Source organism: Schistocerca americana, chromosome 4 (genome assembly GCF_021461395.2).
Source record: "Schistocerca americana isolate TAMUIC-IGC-003095 chromosome 4, iqSchAmer2.1, whole genome shotgun sequence".
NCBI lineage: Eukaryota > Metazoa > Arthropoda > Insecta > Orthoptera > Acrididae > Schistocerca > Schistocerca americana.
In genome coordinates, this window is record NC_060122.1 from 342,223,950 (window position 1) to 342,242,275 (window position 18,326).

The 18,326-nt window shown below is 37.6% G+C and overlaps 1 protein-coding gene across 1 annotated transcript in view; it reads left to right on the plus strand.

Moving 5' to 3' along the window:
* LOC124613220 (trypsin-2-like) overlaps positions 1-18,326 on the plus strand; it is a 104,886-nt gene that overhangs the window by 32,810 nt on the left and 53,750 nt on the right. Inside the window, exon 3 of the mRNA XM_047141893.1 lies at positions 618-706. Within this exon, the coding sequence (XP_046997849.1) occupies positions 618-706 (89 nt within the window). The remainder of the gene's footprint in view (positions 1-617; positions 707-18,326) is intronic.

Below are 18,326 nucleotides of genomic sequence, written 5' to 3' on the forward strand. Positions count from 1 at the left end.
ACACAGTCAAATTGATAGCTCCATCCATTCTCTAAACATGTAGCCGATTACCCGGTATCTCCCTGCCCTCAAACAAATATTAAATAGCTATTCGTAGTGCGTCGCTTGCCCACAGCAGGATCAAGAGTACATACTGCCCAATAAAAGTGATGTAGATTAGCTTTCTTTTTGATCAGCATACCTGCTGGCGATTTACGTCATGAGTCTCTCATTGTTATCTTCAGGTGAGTACGTAACAACTAGGATGAATCCTGAAGCACAAATGTATAACTGAACTTCTCTGACGGAGAAAATTTTGGTCGTTGCTTTATCGTAAGAAAATAATTCATGCTTTAGTTCTTCCTTCTAATATGCCTTTTACAAGCCAAATGTTCCAGTCCCTGTTAAATTTCACAGAGAACAGTTAAATACTTGTTTTGAAGAATAAATTCTCAGTGGCAGTATTACTTAGATGTAAAGTAATGATTGTAAATTTCTCACCTCTAAAAGCTATAAGCAAATCAAATGATAAAATAACAGAACGAAAGATATTCTTACGTGTAGACTCGGTAATACAGAATAAAACTACACGGAACATACTGGAAACCCTAGTAACTTGCATTTCTTTTTTTTTTCAGATGAACCTCCTATACTACGGTAATTTTATGTGTGGTGGATCCATCCTGAGTGAAAACTGGGCGCTGTCATCTGGTTTCTGTACAACCGGGTAAAGCCTCAATGTTTTAGAAACACACTACTGGAAAAAAGAACACCATGAGTTCGTCGACCCAGAAGAGGGAAATTTTACTGACATACCGTTCAGATCGTACACAACAAACAGTCAGTCCGAGAGAGCTATACTCTACTGAGGGCAATTGACAGGGCGTGCGAAATGTCAGCGCTAGTACCCTGTATACCCTCTGTTTGCAGCAATACAAGCTGCAATTTTCCCAAGGAGACGTAGACAGAGGTGACGAATGAAGTCTTGCCGAATGATCATGCAGTTTTCACCTGGTGCCTCAGCTGGCCCAGATATCCTACCTGTCCTGAGGATCGTGCAAGATGACTTTTTATCTAGTCCCTAGCATGCTCAATGGCGCACAGATCTAGGGATCGTGCTCGTCTATGTAGCTGACGTACACCTTGCAGAGGGGTGAGGACGTGCAATTTCATGTTGGAAAAACACATCCCCTTGTTGGCGCACGAACGGTACCACGACGAGTAGAATAATGTTATGGGTGTACCGTGCGTGCGCCGTTCAGTGTTTCCTCTACGATCACAAAAGGAGAACGGCCATTGTAAGATACGTTTCCCAAATCACAATGGCGGTTGTTGGCCCTATGTGCCTTGTCGTACACACTCCAGACTTTGGATTTCACCTCACGACGCCACACATAGCGTACAGCCAGAATTGGCACCGAGGCGGAAGCAACTGTCATCGCTGAAGATACGCGCCCATTCGCCCTTCCATAATGACCTATCACGATACCGCAGGAGGTTGGCTGCAAGATGCTGAGGCGTGAGCGGAAGACGCCCTCAAGGCGCTCAGGATCGTAGCCCTCGTTGCGTGTGGGTCTCGCTGAGAAACAACGTCCATAAATTGCTGTGAAGTCGAAGTATGGTCCGATACGGTACCTCGTAAGGTACGACAGACTTGGCGTGCATCTGTGCGTCTCCACTGTCCTGACCCAAGCTGACGTGAATGTGCACCTTTTGTTGACCACTGGCATCGACATCGACGCGCTGTGGAGACATCTCGCCCCAGTGTAGCGCAGTTGCGCGGTGAGACCATTCAAGCTCCCGCAGGATAACTACGCGCGTTCGCTCAGTCAGTCAGTTCCACAAACCGTTCACGTGCAAGCTGTCGCGGCATGTTGATAATGTTTGCAGACACAGACATAGTTCCATATGCCAGGGCGAGCTGGATGCTACTGGCTCTGGAGACGAACAACTGCTGCAAACCTTGCAACATCGTTTGGCTCATAACGCGGGTCCTGGTTTGTCTGCACCGCTGCACGTTTGATAATCGCATTAACTGTTCTCTCGTAGTGTCACGTTCAAGTATGGCATGCCTTAATCACTCGCGTCGAGGTGCTCTGTTTTCATTTTCCATTGGCGTAATATCGCTACTGAATGAATTACAAGTTTATCATATTATAAAGATACTTCGTTCCATTAGTCATGATAAATCGAAGGGAGGTAAAGATACACAGCGGAGGAACTCGAGATTTGAATGGGGAGGAATTTCTGTGTTCAGTTAAACTCAGCGATTGAAGTGTGCCTCCGTTTGTATTGGACTATGTGATATGATGGTGTTAAGTGGGAGTTCTCTTCCTCTCCTCCACTACAGATAACTACAAGATACACTCCTGGAAATGGAAAAAAGAACACATTGACACCGGTGTGTCAGACCCACCATACTTGCTCCGGACACTGCGAGAGGGCTGTACAAGCAATGATCACACGCACGGCACAGCGGACACACCAGGAACCGCGGTGTTGGCCGTCGAATGGCGCTAGCTGCGCAGCATTTGTGCACCGCCGCCGTCAGTGTCAGCCAGTTTGCCGTGGCATACGGAGCTCCATCGCAGTCTTTAACACTGGTAGCATGCCGCGACAGTGTGGACGTGAACCGTATGTGCAGTTGACGGACTTTGAGTGAGGGCGTATAGTGGGCATGCGGGAGGCTGGGTGGACGTACCGCCGAATTGCTCAACACGTGGGGCGTGAGGTCTCCACAGTACATCGATGTTGTCGCCAGTGGTCGGCGGAAGGTGCACGTGCCCGTAGACCTGGGACCGGACCGCAGCGACGCACGGATGCACGCCAAGACCGTAGGATCCTATGCAGTGCCGTAGGGGACCGCACCGCCACTTCCCAGCAAATTAGGGACACTGTTGCTCCTGGGGTATCGGCGAGGACCATTCGCAACCGTCTCCATGAAGCTGGGCTACGGTCCCGCACACCGTTAGGCCGTCTTCCGCTCACGCCCCAACATCGTGCAGCCCGCCTCCAGTGGTGTCGCGACAGGTGTGAATGCAGGGACGAATTGAGACGTGTCGCCTTCCGTGGTGAGAGTCGCTTCTGCCTTGGTGCCAATGATGGTCGTATGCGTGTTTGGCGCCGTGCAGGTGAGCGCCACAATCAGGACTGCATACGACCGAGGCACACGGGGCCAACACCCGCCATCATGGTGTGGGGAGCGATCTCCTACACTGGCCGTACACCACTGGTGATCGTCGAGGGGACACTGAATAGTGCACGGTACATCCAAACCGTCATTGAACCCATCGTTCTACCATTCCTAGACCGGCAAGGGAACTTGCTGTTCCAACAGGACAATGCACGTCCGCATGTATCCCGTGCCACCCAACGTGCTCTAGAAGGTGTACGTCAACTACCCTGGCCAGCAAGATCTCCGGATCTGTCCCCCATTGAGCATGTTTGGGACTGGATGAAGCGTCGTCTCACGCGGTCTGCACGTCCAGCACGAACGCTGGTCCAACTGAGGCGCCAGGTGGAAATGGCATGGCAAGCCGTTCCACAGGACTACATCCAGCATCTCTACGATCGTCTCCATGGGAGAATAGCAGCCTGCATTGCTGCGAAAGGTGGATATACACTGTACTAGTGCCGACATTGTGCATGCTCTGTTGCCTGTGTCTATGTGCCTGTGGTTCTGTCAGTGTGATCATGTGAAGTATCTGACCCCAGGAATGTGTCAATAAAGTTTCCCCTTCCTGGGACAATGAATTCACGGTGTTCTTATTTCAATTTCCAGGAGTGTATTTCTGAAAAGTGAATCTACATATCATCCTCAATCCTCATATCCGCTACACGTTCCCCTAAGTACTTACGTTCCATAAGTATCATAATGCACTAGAATTACAGCAGTGTATTTTCATAGCCCACTTTTTTTTGTAAAAGAGGATAAATCTGCTACCGTGTACAGTTAGCACGAGCACCTATAATACTTTTCCTTTCACTTGTTTGTGTCAGAGAACTAGACAAGAAATAAACTGTCTTGCGTTTGTTTCGTTATGCTATAACGTTTTACATCACATAATTTAGTTATGTGGCATTAACTACTAGGTAGCTTTGTTGTGCTATCTGTCAAACAGAGGGAAGAAAATTATTGTTTGTGACGATTTCGGTGTAGATTTTCTGAAAGAGTCTGATAGAAAGCTTGACCTTGAAGTATTACTTGGTTCTTTCAATTTGACATCAGTTATCGATTTTACTGCTCGGGTGGTACAGGAAAGCAGCACACTGATATAATAATGTTTTAATAGATCAAGATAAATTTAATCAAATAAAAACTTTCCCTGTTAAGAATGTATGTTTTATCATGATGCACAGTTATTTACACTATATGACATATCTCCATACAGTAATGCAAAACAGTCCTCCAAAATAGTGCATCCAACTGACAATATAACAATTCAAAATTTTAGGGAAAGCTTGCAACAGTTAGACTGGGACAAGATGTACAGAGAATTTAAAATTTAACCTATTTCATGATACCTTTGTGAGTATATTTGAAAACAGTTTCCCAAAGAAAGCACTGAAGTATAGTTGTAAGAAACCACATAAAAAGATGTGGCTTACTAAATGGATAAAAATACCTTGTAAACAGAAAAGGGCAATGTATCTTACAGCAATGAACCCAAAACAGGAAACATTACAAAAACTGCTGCCCTGTATTAAGATAAGTTATTAAAAAGTCCAGAAGTATGTGCATTATGTCTCAGATTACCACATCTGATAATAAAATTAAAACAATTTGGAATATTGTTAAAAGGGAAACAGGGCAACTGAGAGCACAGGAAGACTGTATTTCTATCAAGCTCAATGAAATACTTGTTAACAATATATCAGTTATAGAAAACATTTTTAATGATCATTTTTAAGTATTATAGAGAAAACAGGATCCAATTATTCATTAGAAAATGCAAGGCAGTATACGGAAGATGCAATATCTATGCAATTTGAAAAAAAACTGAAATTTAACCCACCTCTCCTAATGAAATTATGAAAATGATAAATTCACTCAAAATTAAACACTCACATCGAGTTGATGGCATTTCCAACAGTGTACTAAAATCTTGTTCACAACAAATTAGTAGTATTCTCAGCCACATATATACTAGCTCACAGAAACAGGTAATTTTTTCAGATAGACTGAAATGAGCTATTGTTAAACCATTGCATGAAGAAGGGGATAGGTCTTATGCTGACAACTACTGCCCAATCTCACTTCTGACAGCTTTATTAAAAATTCTTGAAAAAGTAATGTATTCAAGAGTAGCATCACATATTAGGAAAAAAGAAATACTAACACAATGTCAATTTAGATTTCAGATAGGCTTTTCAACAGAAAATGCTATGCTTTAATTAATATGGAAGAATGGTGGAAATTAACAATACAGATAGTCCACAAAATTTAACAGAGTCCTCTAAAGGGGGGGGGGGGGGGGTATCAAGAATGGTGTCCCACAGAGTTCAGTCTTGGGCCCCTTATTGTTCTTAATATATGTTAATGACTTGCCACTCTGTATTCATGAAGATGCAAAGCTCATTCTTTTGTTGATGATACTAGTATAGTAATGACACCCAACAAAAATCAGCTGAGGAAGTTGTAAATAACGTCTTTCTGAAAATTATTAAGTTGTGGTCTGCAAATGGACTCACAAAATTTTGAGAGAATACAGTTTAAGCCATTTTGTACAGTAAATGGCATAACACCATTGATAAATATAGGCTATGAACAGAGGTCTGTTTCTAAGGTAGATTATTCAAAATTTCTGGGTGTGTGTATTGATGAGAAATTAAATTAGAAGAAATTCATCGATGATCTGCTGAAATGGTTAAGAACAGCTATTTATGCTCTTAGGGTTATTGCAAATTTTCATGATAAAAGTACTGGTAAATTAGCCTACTATGCCTATTTTCATTCACCACTTTCATATGGCGTCATATTTTAGAGCAATTACTCATTGACACGGAAAGTATTCATTGCACAAAACAGTGTAATCAGAATAATAGCTGGAGCCCACCCAAGACCACCATTCAGACATTTATTTAAGGAACTCGGATATTCACAGTACATTCACAATACACATATTCACTTATGAAGTTTGTTATTAATAAACCATCCCAATTAACAAATAACAACGTAGTGCACAGGTACAACAATAGAAGAAAGGATGATATTCACTATTCTGGATTAAATTTCACTGGTGCTCAGACAATGGTGAACTATGCTGCTACAAATATATTTCGGCTTTTGCCAGATAGTATTAAAAGTCTACCCAACATTTAAAAGTAAATTAAAATAATTTCTGAATGACTACTCCTTCCACTCAACATATGAATTTTTAGGTATAAAGTAGCAATTGCAAAAAATATTAATTATTTTGTGAAAAGAAAACTTTTGTTAAAGTGACATGTTCCACATCATTATGAAATGTGGTATGCATGATCTACGGAACAAGTATTAATTTATGTATGTGTTACTGGCAAAACCCGATTTTAGGATTAACTAGTTTCGCCTAGGTCAAACTTGTTCATCCTGTTACCAATAGGATAAAACAGTTTAGTCCAGGCCGAATTAGTTTATCCTTGTTGGAATTCATATGCTTTAGGATAAACTGGTACATCCTAGTCTGAACTAATTTCACCTAGTTTGTATCTTCTAAGCTTTTCAAAGTAAACTGAATAAAGGAATAGAAAAAAATAGTCAATATTTTAGTTATTTATTAACTAATCAGATATCTGACATCTTTTACTAGATCAACTTACATATATCCATCCATAGAAATCATCTTATCTGCAATTTGCTTATCTACTTATTTTTGCATGGTTTACTTTGGTGGCACTTAGAACTGCAGAGTACTTTTTTCCTTACAATTGCATTTGTTTGTTCTACAGTTTTTCATGAAACTGAAATTTCACAAAGCCTTGCCCTCATATGATAATGTCTTGTAGCTGTTGTCGATTAAGATCTTTCAATATCCTTATTAATACCTCTCACATCCAAAAACCTTCTGAATGCAGATGTCTAAATCAGTTCTAAAAAAATAAAAACGATGTTTAAAATGTTATTAATATTTTATTACAAAAATTACAGAAAATTTTAATAAAATTGTATCAGCAATAATGTTTTTGAAGTAGCCATGTTTGGTGCCAACCATATAGAGGTTCTCATCAGTCTTTTGAAGTATTACTCCAATTATGTTTTGAAGGTCACCTCTACCTTTATATACAGCTGAAATAGGTATGGTTACGTTATCTCCAAGGCCAACTGGTGGATCGGATTCGTCAAAGGAAGCTTTGATGTTTTTAGCTTGCTTTTTAAATTTTTTGTTGCAATTTGTCTAGTGGTAAAATGTCGCTTGTGTCAGTTTTCACAACGTTATCGTCATCACTGTCTTTGTGCTATTATAAAGTATTGCTGTCATCTTCGATTGCCTTCTTTAGGTGATCTTCATCCTGAATATCATTCACGATTTCTCGAGGCAACGAGGAAGTGGAAAGTCCTACCCTAGGTCCGATTCCGAATAATGCTTTGTAAGGTGATTGTTTTATACCAGAGTGGTAAACTCGATTTTTCATAAATTGCACATACCTTAATGCTTCCGACCACTTCATCTAATTGTTGTCCTTTAACCAAGAACTTATATTTTCAATGTCTTGGTTGGCACTTTCAACAGAACCCTGACTTTAGCTGTGCCTTGGTTTTCCATGTAAAATTTTCAGTTCGGATCAAAGATTTACGCATTCACTTATAACATTATTGATTGAAGAATGCACAGCACCCCTACAGTTACGAATACGTCATTCAAATGATAAGTCACTTTTTCAGCGCTCTTTGTTGCTAACGCGCAAAGGAGAAAAAATTTTGTGAGGTGGTCTTGGTAAACTAGAATGAATTTCAAATTCCTGTCAGGTTGTGTTTGGAAATCAGTCAGATCGACTTGGCATCTGCTATTCATTTCCGAATGGAGAATTGGATTTGAAACTAGCCCTCTTTTCTTTATTGTCTTGTTGACAAACATCACACATTGATAAATAGAGGAATATCATTTTCTCTGTAATATTAGCATATTTTTTGATGTCTTGGATAACATCCTATCAGGACCACCATGACCCACAGCTACATGACCTGCATAAATCACATAATGAAGTTCATCAGCTGGAATAAAATATTTTATATTCCCTTCACACAGTGCAATTAGGTTTTTCACATCACCTATTTTCAAAACAACAAATCTTTTTAGTGTTCTTTTTTGTAATGATGTTCTTTTTTCCAACTTTTCCACGTTTTCTACTTGTTTAACCAAGTCTGCATAATCGTCTCCTGATAACACATTATAATGAGAAGAGCTTTTTGTTTTCACTCCGCAAAATTTCCTCCAGAAACTTTTCTCTCCACAGCTTTTGATTGGCTTGTTTACTACACGAAGTTCCATCCATGATGACAATAATTATACTAGGATTATAATAAAATCTCTTAAAACTTCTGACATACCACTCACCAACTTGTAGAACTTTACCCTTTCGTTGGTTATCGAATTTTTTCTCATGGTCACCTTCCCATTGGCAGTTCTCTCCCAGGGATCCGAAGGTTGACTTGCCTGGAAACATTTGCCAATGGAGAGGTCATCATGACACTTTTTCTATTACAGGCCACAACATGTCCTGTGGGGAGACATTATTAATGCAGTGGTTTCCATTGCTTTCTGCATCACCATGCCGCTGATCATGCGTTGATCATTGTGATGTTATTAGTGAAGTACTATGAGTTCTCGTCAATACAGACTGCGAGGAGATACATTCATGTACAAGAAAATTACGTGTTTTAAACGTGATTGTGATTGAATTTTGTATGCAGGAAGAATTTATGAACTATTTCTTGAGGAGTGACTCAGTAACTAAATTTCATAATACAAACTTTTGTATAAGGAACTAATTGACACACACAGTGGTTACGGTTACTACAAGCCACACCACAAGTTGGGAAACGGGGCCAAATTTCTAATAGTTTACTGTCGAGTTAAGATTTTCACACACAAATGTTTTGTTCATATCTTACAGAAACTAGCAGTACGGCAATAAACAGCCTTTTAAACACGCCGCTAACGGCAATCAAGTAATTTATAGCAATACTTTTTTAAAAAATAGTAGTAACAGTATGGCAATAAACAACCTTTGAAAACACGCCGCTAACGCAAATCAAGTCATTCACAGCAATAAAACATTTAAACTAAAAAAGAAAAACACAGAAGCTAGCAGAACGGCAATCAACAACATTTCTAAACACGCCGCTAACGGCAATCAAGTAATTTATAGCAATACAACAGTTTAAAAAATTTAAGGATCATTAGCAAACAGGCTACTAAAGTAAATACAGAAATTTGTTAATAAAGTACGGTGAAGTAGTGAAGCTACCAACATCGCCATTAAATAAGAAAAAAGTATCAAAGGTCTCACACACGATTAATGGAAATAAAGGAATGGGGGAATTTAAAAAAGTTGTTAAACAAAAGCGTCCTGGAATATCATTAGAACATAACAGATATGACGGACCCGTGTAAGGCGGCCACAAATCACACACTCAGGGGATGCTCAGGCTAGACAGAATACTGACCAATTTAAATACGCCCGTAAACACAATTGCCACTCTCAGGCTGGTCACTGCACCGACTTTTAGCCAGCGAAAACTTGTAATAAGATGGCTTAACTTGCTGACAGAATTAGAGCTAATCTCGTGCAAGGAAACATTACACGACACAGTCCTGAATAAGCGACCACATAATCAACCAACAAGAAGCATGAATTTACTGATAACACACGACAGAATAGCGAAACAATTAAACTGCCAAAACTACACCTCCCAACTGGCAGTAACGAGAGGAGGAGGAAAGATCACTCTCTTCAATTACACCGGTGCTGGAGAGAGGAACCCGATCGCCTGAGGCCACAAGGAAGAAGTGCCACTGGTTACGCAAACTTATTACTTAATGATTAAACCTTCCACTAACTTAACTTACAATTATGCTCGAACAGGCAGTACACGACTTCCGATGGCAAGAGTCCACACATCCGACCGCGCACGCGTCGCCAGTGTACCCAACACGCCACAGTCACGTGACAACACGCTCTGTCACCGGATTTCACGTCTTCTCTGCAACGTTGACGGGTAGTGACCGCTCTTTCATGTTAGGTGTCTCCTTTATAAACTCCAGTGTTGAAACGGAGGACTTAAAGAAGCTTGTTAACGTCCCACCAAGGTGAAATAAACAGCAACTACTCGTGGGGCGATTCTGTATACAATCAACCCGCGGGGAGCTCTTCCGTCAACTCGACCCGCTCGTTACATACAGCCGACATACATCACGTGGCGACTCGGTACAACCGATCACGCCTGCTTCGCGCTGGAGAGTCACACTGCCCTCCCGGGTCCACCAGACTCTCTGAGTGCACAACGCTCCTACTTCCGCGTCACCACACAAGGTTACAACAGGTCAAAGACCACACTTCCTCTATAGTAGTTTCCCGGAAGCAAACGCAGATATCAATAGCAGAGGGAAAGACAACCAAGCAGCCAGCTAATGACACACAACGTATCAAACAAACATGTCACGGGAGGAAAAGAAAAACCAATGCAATCTAAATACAAGGTGTAGCACCAGTCGATACACGGCTCACAAATCTATGTGAGTAAACGAAAAATGTGATAGTTGAACAGGCTCATGGAAGTCATCCTCCAAACAGGCATTAGACATCTTTCTGCTCCGTCTTCATAGAGTCTGTGTTCATAATTTCTTTGGTCCTCCTACGACTCTTCTGTCCTTAGAGTTGTAATTCTGGAGTTTCTTTCGGTTGTTTTCTTAATAATAGCGTGTACATTCAGCGCTTTTCGAGCATATTCAATCTTTATTCATTCTCTAATTGCCCAGTCCTTTACTCTACTCAAGAATTTCAAATCTCGTGCTTGCATTATGCTGTCGTTTTTCTTCATATTTATGTGACTCACAATTCCATGTAGTAATGGTGTCGTACGGTACTGGTGCTGACAGTTTTACAAAACTTAATTTTTTACTCTACTGTTTTATTATTAGTTTTAAGAATAATAAGTGCGATGGAAATTTACTGGCGCCGCACAAGAGGGGCAACAATAGTGAGTTCGCTCGGGAGCGTGTGTCCCAGCTAATTTACGCACAGCGACGCACATTCCAGACAGTCAGGCTTATGATTTTCGTATACACCAAAAATCTGTAACATATAATTTTAAATTATTACCTGATGGTTTTCCGAGCCTTGAAATTATTTACCTTCTCTTCTTCTTTGAAGATCATGTTGCGGCGTCCAGCTACCTCTGCCTACATTTCTTGCTTCTCTGAAGTATCACAGATACTGATAACGTAGATAGATAGATCAGGTGAAATAAGGAACTAGTAAATGAAGTTGACTTTGTACTACTAGAATTAACGTATTTCAAATTATTGGTGAAATAAAGCAGAAACCCACGTCCTCTCTCTATCATGGACGGGAAAAGACAAACAGCGCAATCTCGATGAAACATCTGATGGGAGTTTTTACAAAGACAAGAAGATTAATCTTCTTCATCTTTTCTCGCTAGCTCCATAGCCTTGATTTCTGTGGACATACTGGGTTTTAATCTTTGCTGCAAACTACTTAGTCGAGTGAATAGATACAAATAGATAGAAAAATCGACAAACAAGAATATGTTCCAATACACATTTTTCAGATTTTGTAAATAACTATAACGACAGTCAGGTTGGCCACTAGGGTGTTGGCGGTTGGAAGGGGTTGGAGGTCACGATATGTGTAGTCCACCACCCAGGAAGGATAGCAGTGACATGATGAATGAATGTCTGTAGAAATCAGAAGTGTCTTCAGAGAATTGGCACTTACAAATCGCACAAATATTGAACAGTACCACAACAGTCGTGGTGACGTCCAAGGAGGTCAACGCCGTTCAGATGTGAACTGTACACTGCCGACAGGGAAGACACTATGATCAGCATGCAGCCCACTGGGTAGAGCAGGCGAGGAAGGAATCAGCAAGAGAAGGCAGCTGACATTAGCAAGTCTGCATCCCAGAGGAGCAGCCGCACCATGTACAAGTGACCGTGGAGCCCCAGCTGAAGTGCACTATGGTCCTTTAGATCATAATGTGGACTTCCTATAGAAGGGGAAGCTCACCATAGAAATGTCTGCCCAGTGCAGAGACAGCCAGGTAGGAGTTTGCGATATATGTGTGGCCGCATGGCCCCAGACGAGAACCAGAGACCTCCAGCTTGGCAGGTTGACAGCAGGTGTATGACCTGCTGGTTAGAGGACACCAAGTCTACAGTATTAGAATTGGTACCAGCAGCTGGGCAGCATCTAGCAGAAGTGGAGTCCAGACAGTGTCACTTTGTGGACTATGTAGGCCAGTACATTTTTGGACTGACATAGGTCCCTCCTCAGGACTGATGGCCGGCAGAATTTGATACCTTTGACTAACAATGACGAGTATTTACACTGTCTTGGACCATCCTTGCTTTCTTACAGTGTCAGATTTAATCGGGTAAGCCACTACATGTCTGTAGCTCGGATGTGAAGTAATTGGGCCAAATACACTGCAATGTCTTTGCCTTCCTGCTCCATTGTTGATATTTTCACTCTGGATGCATCATGTGGTTAGTGACTGACTGGCGTCGTTGTGCAGCTTTTTTCGTATCAGCAGCAGTCCCCAATAGAATGCCATTCAGTTAGGTGTGGTCTGACTCACTAATGCAGCATGTAGTGTTAGCTATCACAGGTGTTTTAATTTTTATACAACTGTGCCAGTAGAACTAATTTGGAGTTTCCGTCGCAGTTAAAACGAAAATCAAATGTGTTTTTCACTATAAAACCATATTTCATTTTTTTCAAACCCAATTCATTTTTTTAAATTTAATATTTTATAGACCGTTTCTTGAAAATCAGTCTATAATACAAACACATAAATAAAATTTACATACTGTAGGAAGTAACTTACAAGTGTTTTCAAAATACTCATCATTCAATAAATAAAATACTAAGTCATTCAGTTTAACAAATTTCTATTAATATTCTATACATAATTACATATACATGTATATCATTCAGTAAGTTTTCATTAAAAGTGGCATGTAACTTCCTAGTTTCTTTTTGTGTAGTTAAAACCATTCATTTGCCTAGTCACATTTTCTGCATAATCAGGATAATTTTCCATAAAAGTAAGCGATTTGTATTAATGTTGCTATGTAACTGTGTTATCCTTTTAAAACCATGAGAAGCTTTGTAAGCTTTTAAAAAGTTGTTCAATGTATCAAGATTCCATATTTCTTGACCAAAATCTTCTTTTCTTCTGTTCTTTATATAGGTATTTTTTAATTTAACATGATTGAATAAAGATGAACCAATTAACTGATTATTTTTCGATTAGTTAGGATAACAACAACAATAAAGTAAAGCATATCCCATTCTGCATAATTACAATAATTAGTAATATCTAGTTCAAAATTTCTTTTTTCACTTTATCTGGAAATTTCAATGGTTTGTGCTACAAACAGACAAATGGGAATTTTCTGATTTTTCACTCTTTCTTCTTCTGGTTTGAGTTAATATTCCAGTTCATATCTTACCACTGGAACAGGAATTCCCATTGATTCTACAACAAGTTTACCTTCTTTTGGAAGTGTCTTCGCTGTTTCCACTCCAGTTTCGATTATGATCAGCCCATATAAGAATAGAATATCCAGAATTTGAACTCCAAGTGAAAATTACTGTTAAATCTACTTCATACATTTTCCATTAAATCTAAAAAATCTGCCATGTAATTCTAACAGATAAGTACTCCCTTTTTTTACTTTTTATTTTTTTATTATTAAGAGTATGTCCTTGTAAGTTAATTATTGCTAGAGACAAAGTTAATCAAAAAAGAACTGATGAAGAAATAAACAGATGTCCTATTCTACACAGAATACTGTTTACTTTTTTAACTGTGATAAAATGGAACAGTTTTAACAAATAACTATCGAATTTTTGTATCACATTTTTTGTCATACATTGGATAATCTGTTCCATTAGTTTGAATAATACTGATATCCATATAAAGTTGGAATGATTGGAATGAATCAATCTGTCTCCACTATTAATAGTAAATTCTGTTCCATTGTTTGGAATATTTGAATTATTCTTAGTTTTTCATTAATGGGTAACTAGTAAAACTGGTAACTTCCAGTCTTATAAACTTATAAAGGAAAAATTTATTAAAAAATTTTTAAAACAACTGTAACTGCTGAATTGTTGAAGTCAATCAAATTGTCATTTTCTCCAGTTATAATTAGTTTTAAATTCTGAATAGTATCAAAAATTGGAATATTTAGTGGATAATTTCATTCATAAATTGTTGGTCTTCAGAATTCATCATTTGCTTTCAATGAAGAAATAATATTAGATCTCATTGAAAATGGCCAGTAAGTTTTACAAACATTCCAATGTCCACATTAAAATTTGTATTTATTAATTCAAATCGTGTTATTTTTGGTAAATGATTACCAATTGTTCTTTATTGGGTTCAATAACTTGAACATTGAACCCTAAACTTATACAATTCTGTCTTATTTATCCACAAACAATTTAAAATCACTCTCAATAGTAACTATTTAAAATGCTTATACTTTAATGTGTATGTTAGTTTTTTTAATGAATAAATAATTACAAGTTTTTAAAAGCTAAGCATCAACCTAAATATCAAAAAATTATGAAGACGTTAAAAAAATTGAAGTCAAAATTAATGAAAAAATTACAGTTTCCACTAAAAATAGTAAAAAATTATTATAATAAATGTATCCAAAACTAAATCAGATATATTCATTCTAGAAATTTACGAAGTTTTACAGTCATAGAATAACCAAAAAAGAAATGCAAGTGGGAGAATGTTAGAATTTATCAACTACAGTGAAGTTGGTTTTTGTATTAATACCTGTTGACAGATTTAGATAAATTGGAAAATTACCAGTCAAGTTTTATGGTAATAAATTAATAGTTGGGAAAAGAATATGTGAAGCTACTAATGGATTAATGAATCTTTTAACTAATAAAAGACTCCTACTAATGGTTCAGATATAAAATTTTATTTCTTTGATTTACAAAATTATGCTACTATTTTATTACACTCCTGAGCAGTATATTATGAAAATAATCCAAATAAAATCAAACTGGGAAAAGGAAATTAATTTAATAAGGTGATGAAAACAGTTTTTGAAGCATTTTCCCTGGTTTTTCAGAAAGAAACCTTGATGATACATTAGAAAAATTGATGAAGGGTTAACTAGAAAATTTACACAAAGATCAATTGAAAATGTTTGGATGAATGATGTCAGTCAAATTAATTGCTGATTATCTTTAATTCATAGAGGAGAATCAGCTGGAAATAAGGATTACCACAATGAATATGCTGGAATATCTCAAATGTTAATAAATAAATAGATTTGTGAGTACCCTTCCTCAAACGTTCTGGAAATTTCAAAAATATAGGAAACGATTATTTACTGCTTTAATTAATAAATTGTCTTTTAAATTACATACTCCTGGTCATAATTATTGCCGCTGGAACAAGTTTAGAAGAAAGATTATCTAGAGTAGATAAAGAAATTAATCCATTAGACATAGCCTGTAAAAACCACGAAATTTTTATATAGAAAGTAAAAATTTGAAAAAATGCACACTGATAATACAGAACTTCAATTAACTGCAGAAGAAAGAATGAATTATGTAGATGTTTCATTTGGTGAAAGATTGGTGGCAACCACTGTTAGAGGAATAATGTGAGGGAAAAGAAAGTTAGGAATGGGTACTCAAATCATGGAAAAGGATGGGGTTTATAAAATTCTTTATTCATTTTCATCTCTATAAGTGATTAACTTTACTAAAGTTTACACTTTACTTCCAAGTGGTAAAACTAAACCAAAATCATTTGAAATTAAATTAATCAATGAGCAACTAAGTAGTATCAATAATTTTTAACTAATACTCAAAAAAGAAAGAGAGACAAAAAGCTGATGGGAATTTATTTATTACTAGGTATTCCTGTAGCGAAAAAAAAGTTGAACACCTAAAGAAAAAGAAAGAAGATTTTGGATTAACAAAAAACAAAGGATGACTTTAAGCCATTTTATTGGCAAGCGAAGCTACAATTGGTTCATTAATTGGTGGTATTTTTTCTGTTGTTTCATTTGTTCATAATAAACCAAAAATTGCTAAAGACTTACAAGGCCAAAAAAGACATAATTTAACCATGGAAAAGAAAGGAAGAGGGATGAAAAAAGTAAAAGAAATTTCGAAGAAATAATCAAATAATCCTTCGTCTAATATTGATATAGAAGAATTAGTTAAACAGTTATAAACGAAAAATTTTAGAGATTTATTCATGACAGACAAATTACCCAATAATCCAAAAATCATGACTGTGGGATAGTCGATTTAGATATATCCAATCTGACTGTACTCACTGGGTTTGTCATAATAAATAAAAAAATTGCAATTATTTTTTTGACTAAGTTGGTGGTAATATACGACACACTTAATAAAATTATTGAGAAAAAATGAACTAAGTTATAAAGTTGAAAGACTACGGATTTAACGAATTTATTAGCAGTCATTAGTGTCTACTTGTCTTAGAACTATTATCAAGTTGTTGTAGGTTCAATGAAATATTTGAAATGGACATTTAAGGAATTAAGACAAATCTTAAGTACACAAAAAATTGACTCAAAAATTAAAATACGTGACATATTTAATGAATTAGGTAATATTAATTCCAAAATAAATAATTTAGATAATCAGTTTCATAAAGAAATAAAAAATAAAACCAGTATTAAAATCACATTTTGTAAAGAATTAGTAAAATTAACAAATGAATTTGACAAAGAATTAGAAAATTTAACAAATCAGTTTCATAAAGCATTAAGTAGTATTTTTAATTGAACTAAATGTTGCATTAGGTTTCTTACTAGAATAATAGTAAGCGTAAAAGATCCAATCGATGAAACAGATGTTTATAAACAGCTTTTAGAAAAAGAATTAAGGAATCCTGTTACAAACCTGAATACATAAGTATTATCACTCAGTTCAAAAATTGTCAACGAAATCGAATTTAAAATGTCATTTCAAATACAGAATATTCAAATATTTTGACAAAATTCAATAATTACATCGTCAAAAGAGATTATAATGAAAACATTAATGAAGTTAATAAAGTATTTTAAGTAATCAGTTTACAAAAAAGAAAAATTAAAAAATTTTAAGAATTACTTTTCAAAAACTGATTTAACACTGTACATAAGTCAAATAAGCAGTCTTTGAAGCATCTGTGATAAAAAAATAATTGAATTTACATATACGTAAATACTCTAGAATTCACATTTGTGTGCCTGGCAGAGGGTTCATCAAATCACCTTCCAAACTATTTTCTAATATTCAGTCTCACAGAGCGCTAAGGAAAAACGAACACCTATACCTTTCCATGCGAGCTCCGATTTTCCTTACTTTATTATGATGATTGGTTTCTCTCTATGTATGTCAGCGCCAACAATATGTTTTCGTCTTTGGAGGAGAAAATTGGTGATTGAAATTTTCTTAGAAGCTTCTGCAACAACGAAAAATGACTTTGTTTTAATGATGTCCTCCCCAAATCCTGTATCATTTCGCTGACACTCTGTTTCCTATTTCTCCATAATACGAGGTGCATTCAAGTTCTAAGGCCTCCGATTTTTTTTCTCCTGACTGGAAAGAGATAGAAACATGCGCATTGTTCTAAAATGAGGCCGCGTTCATTGTCAATACGTCCCAGAGATGGCAGCACCGTACAGCAGATGGGATTCTACCGCCAGCGGCGAGAATGAGAACTGCTTTAAATACTTAAAATGGCGATGTTTTCCTTACTTGAAGAGCGTGCAATCATTCGTTTTCTGAATTTGCGTGGTGTGTAACCAATTGAAATTCATCGACAGTTGGAGGAGACATGTGGTGATGGAGTTATGGATGTGTCGAAAGTGGGTTCATGGGTGCGACAGTTTAATGAAGGCAGAACATCGTGTGACAACAAACCGAAACAACCTCGGGTTCGCACAAGCCGGTCTGACAACTTGATCGAGAAAGTGGAGAGAATTGTTTTGGGGGATCACCAAATGACTGTTGAACAGATCGCCTCACCGAGCGAGGTGGCGCAGTGATTAGACACTGGACTCGCATTCAGAAGGACGACGGTTCAATCCCGCGTCCGGCCATCCTGATTTAGGTTTTCCGTG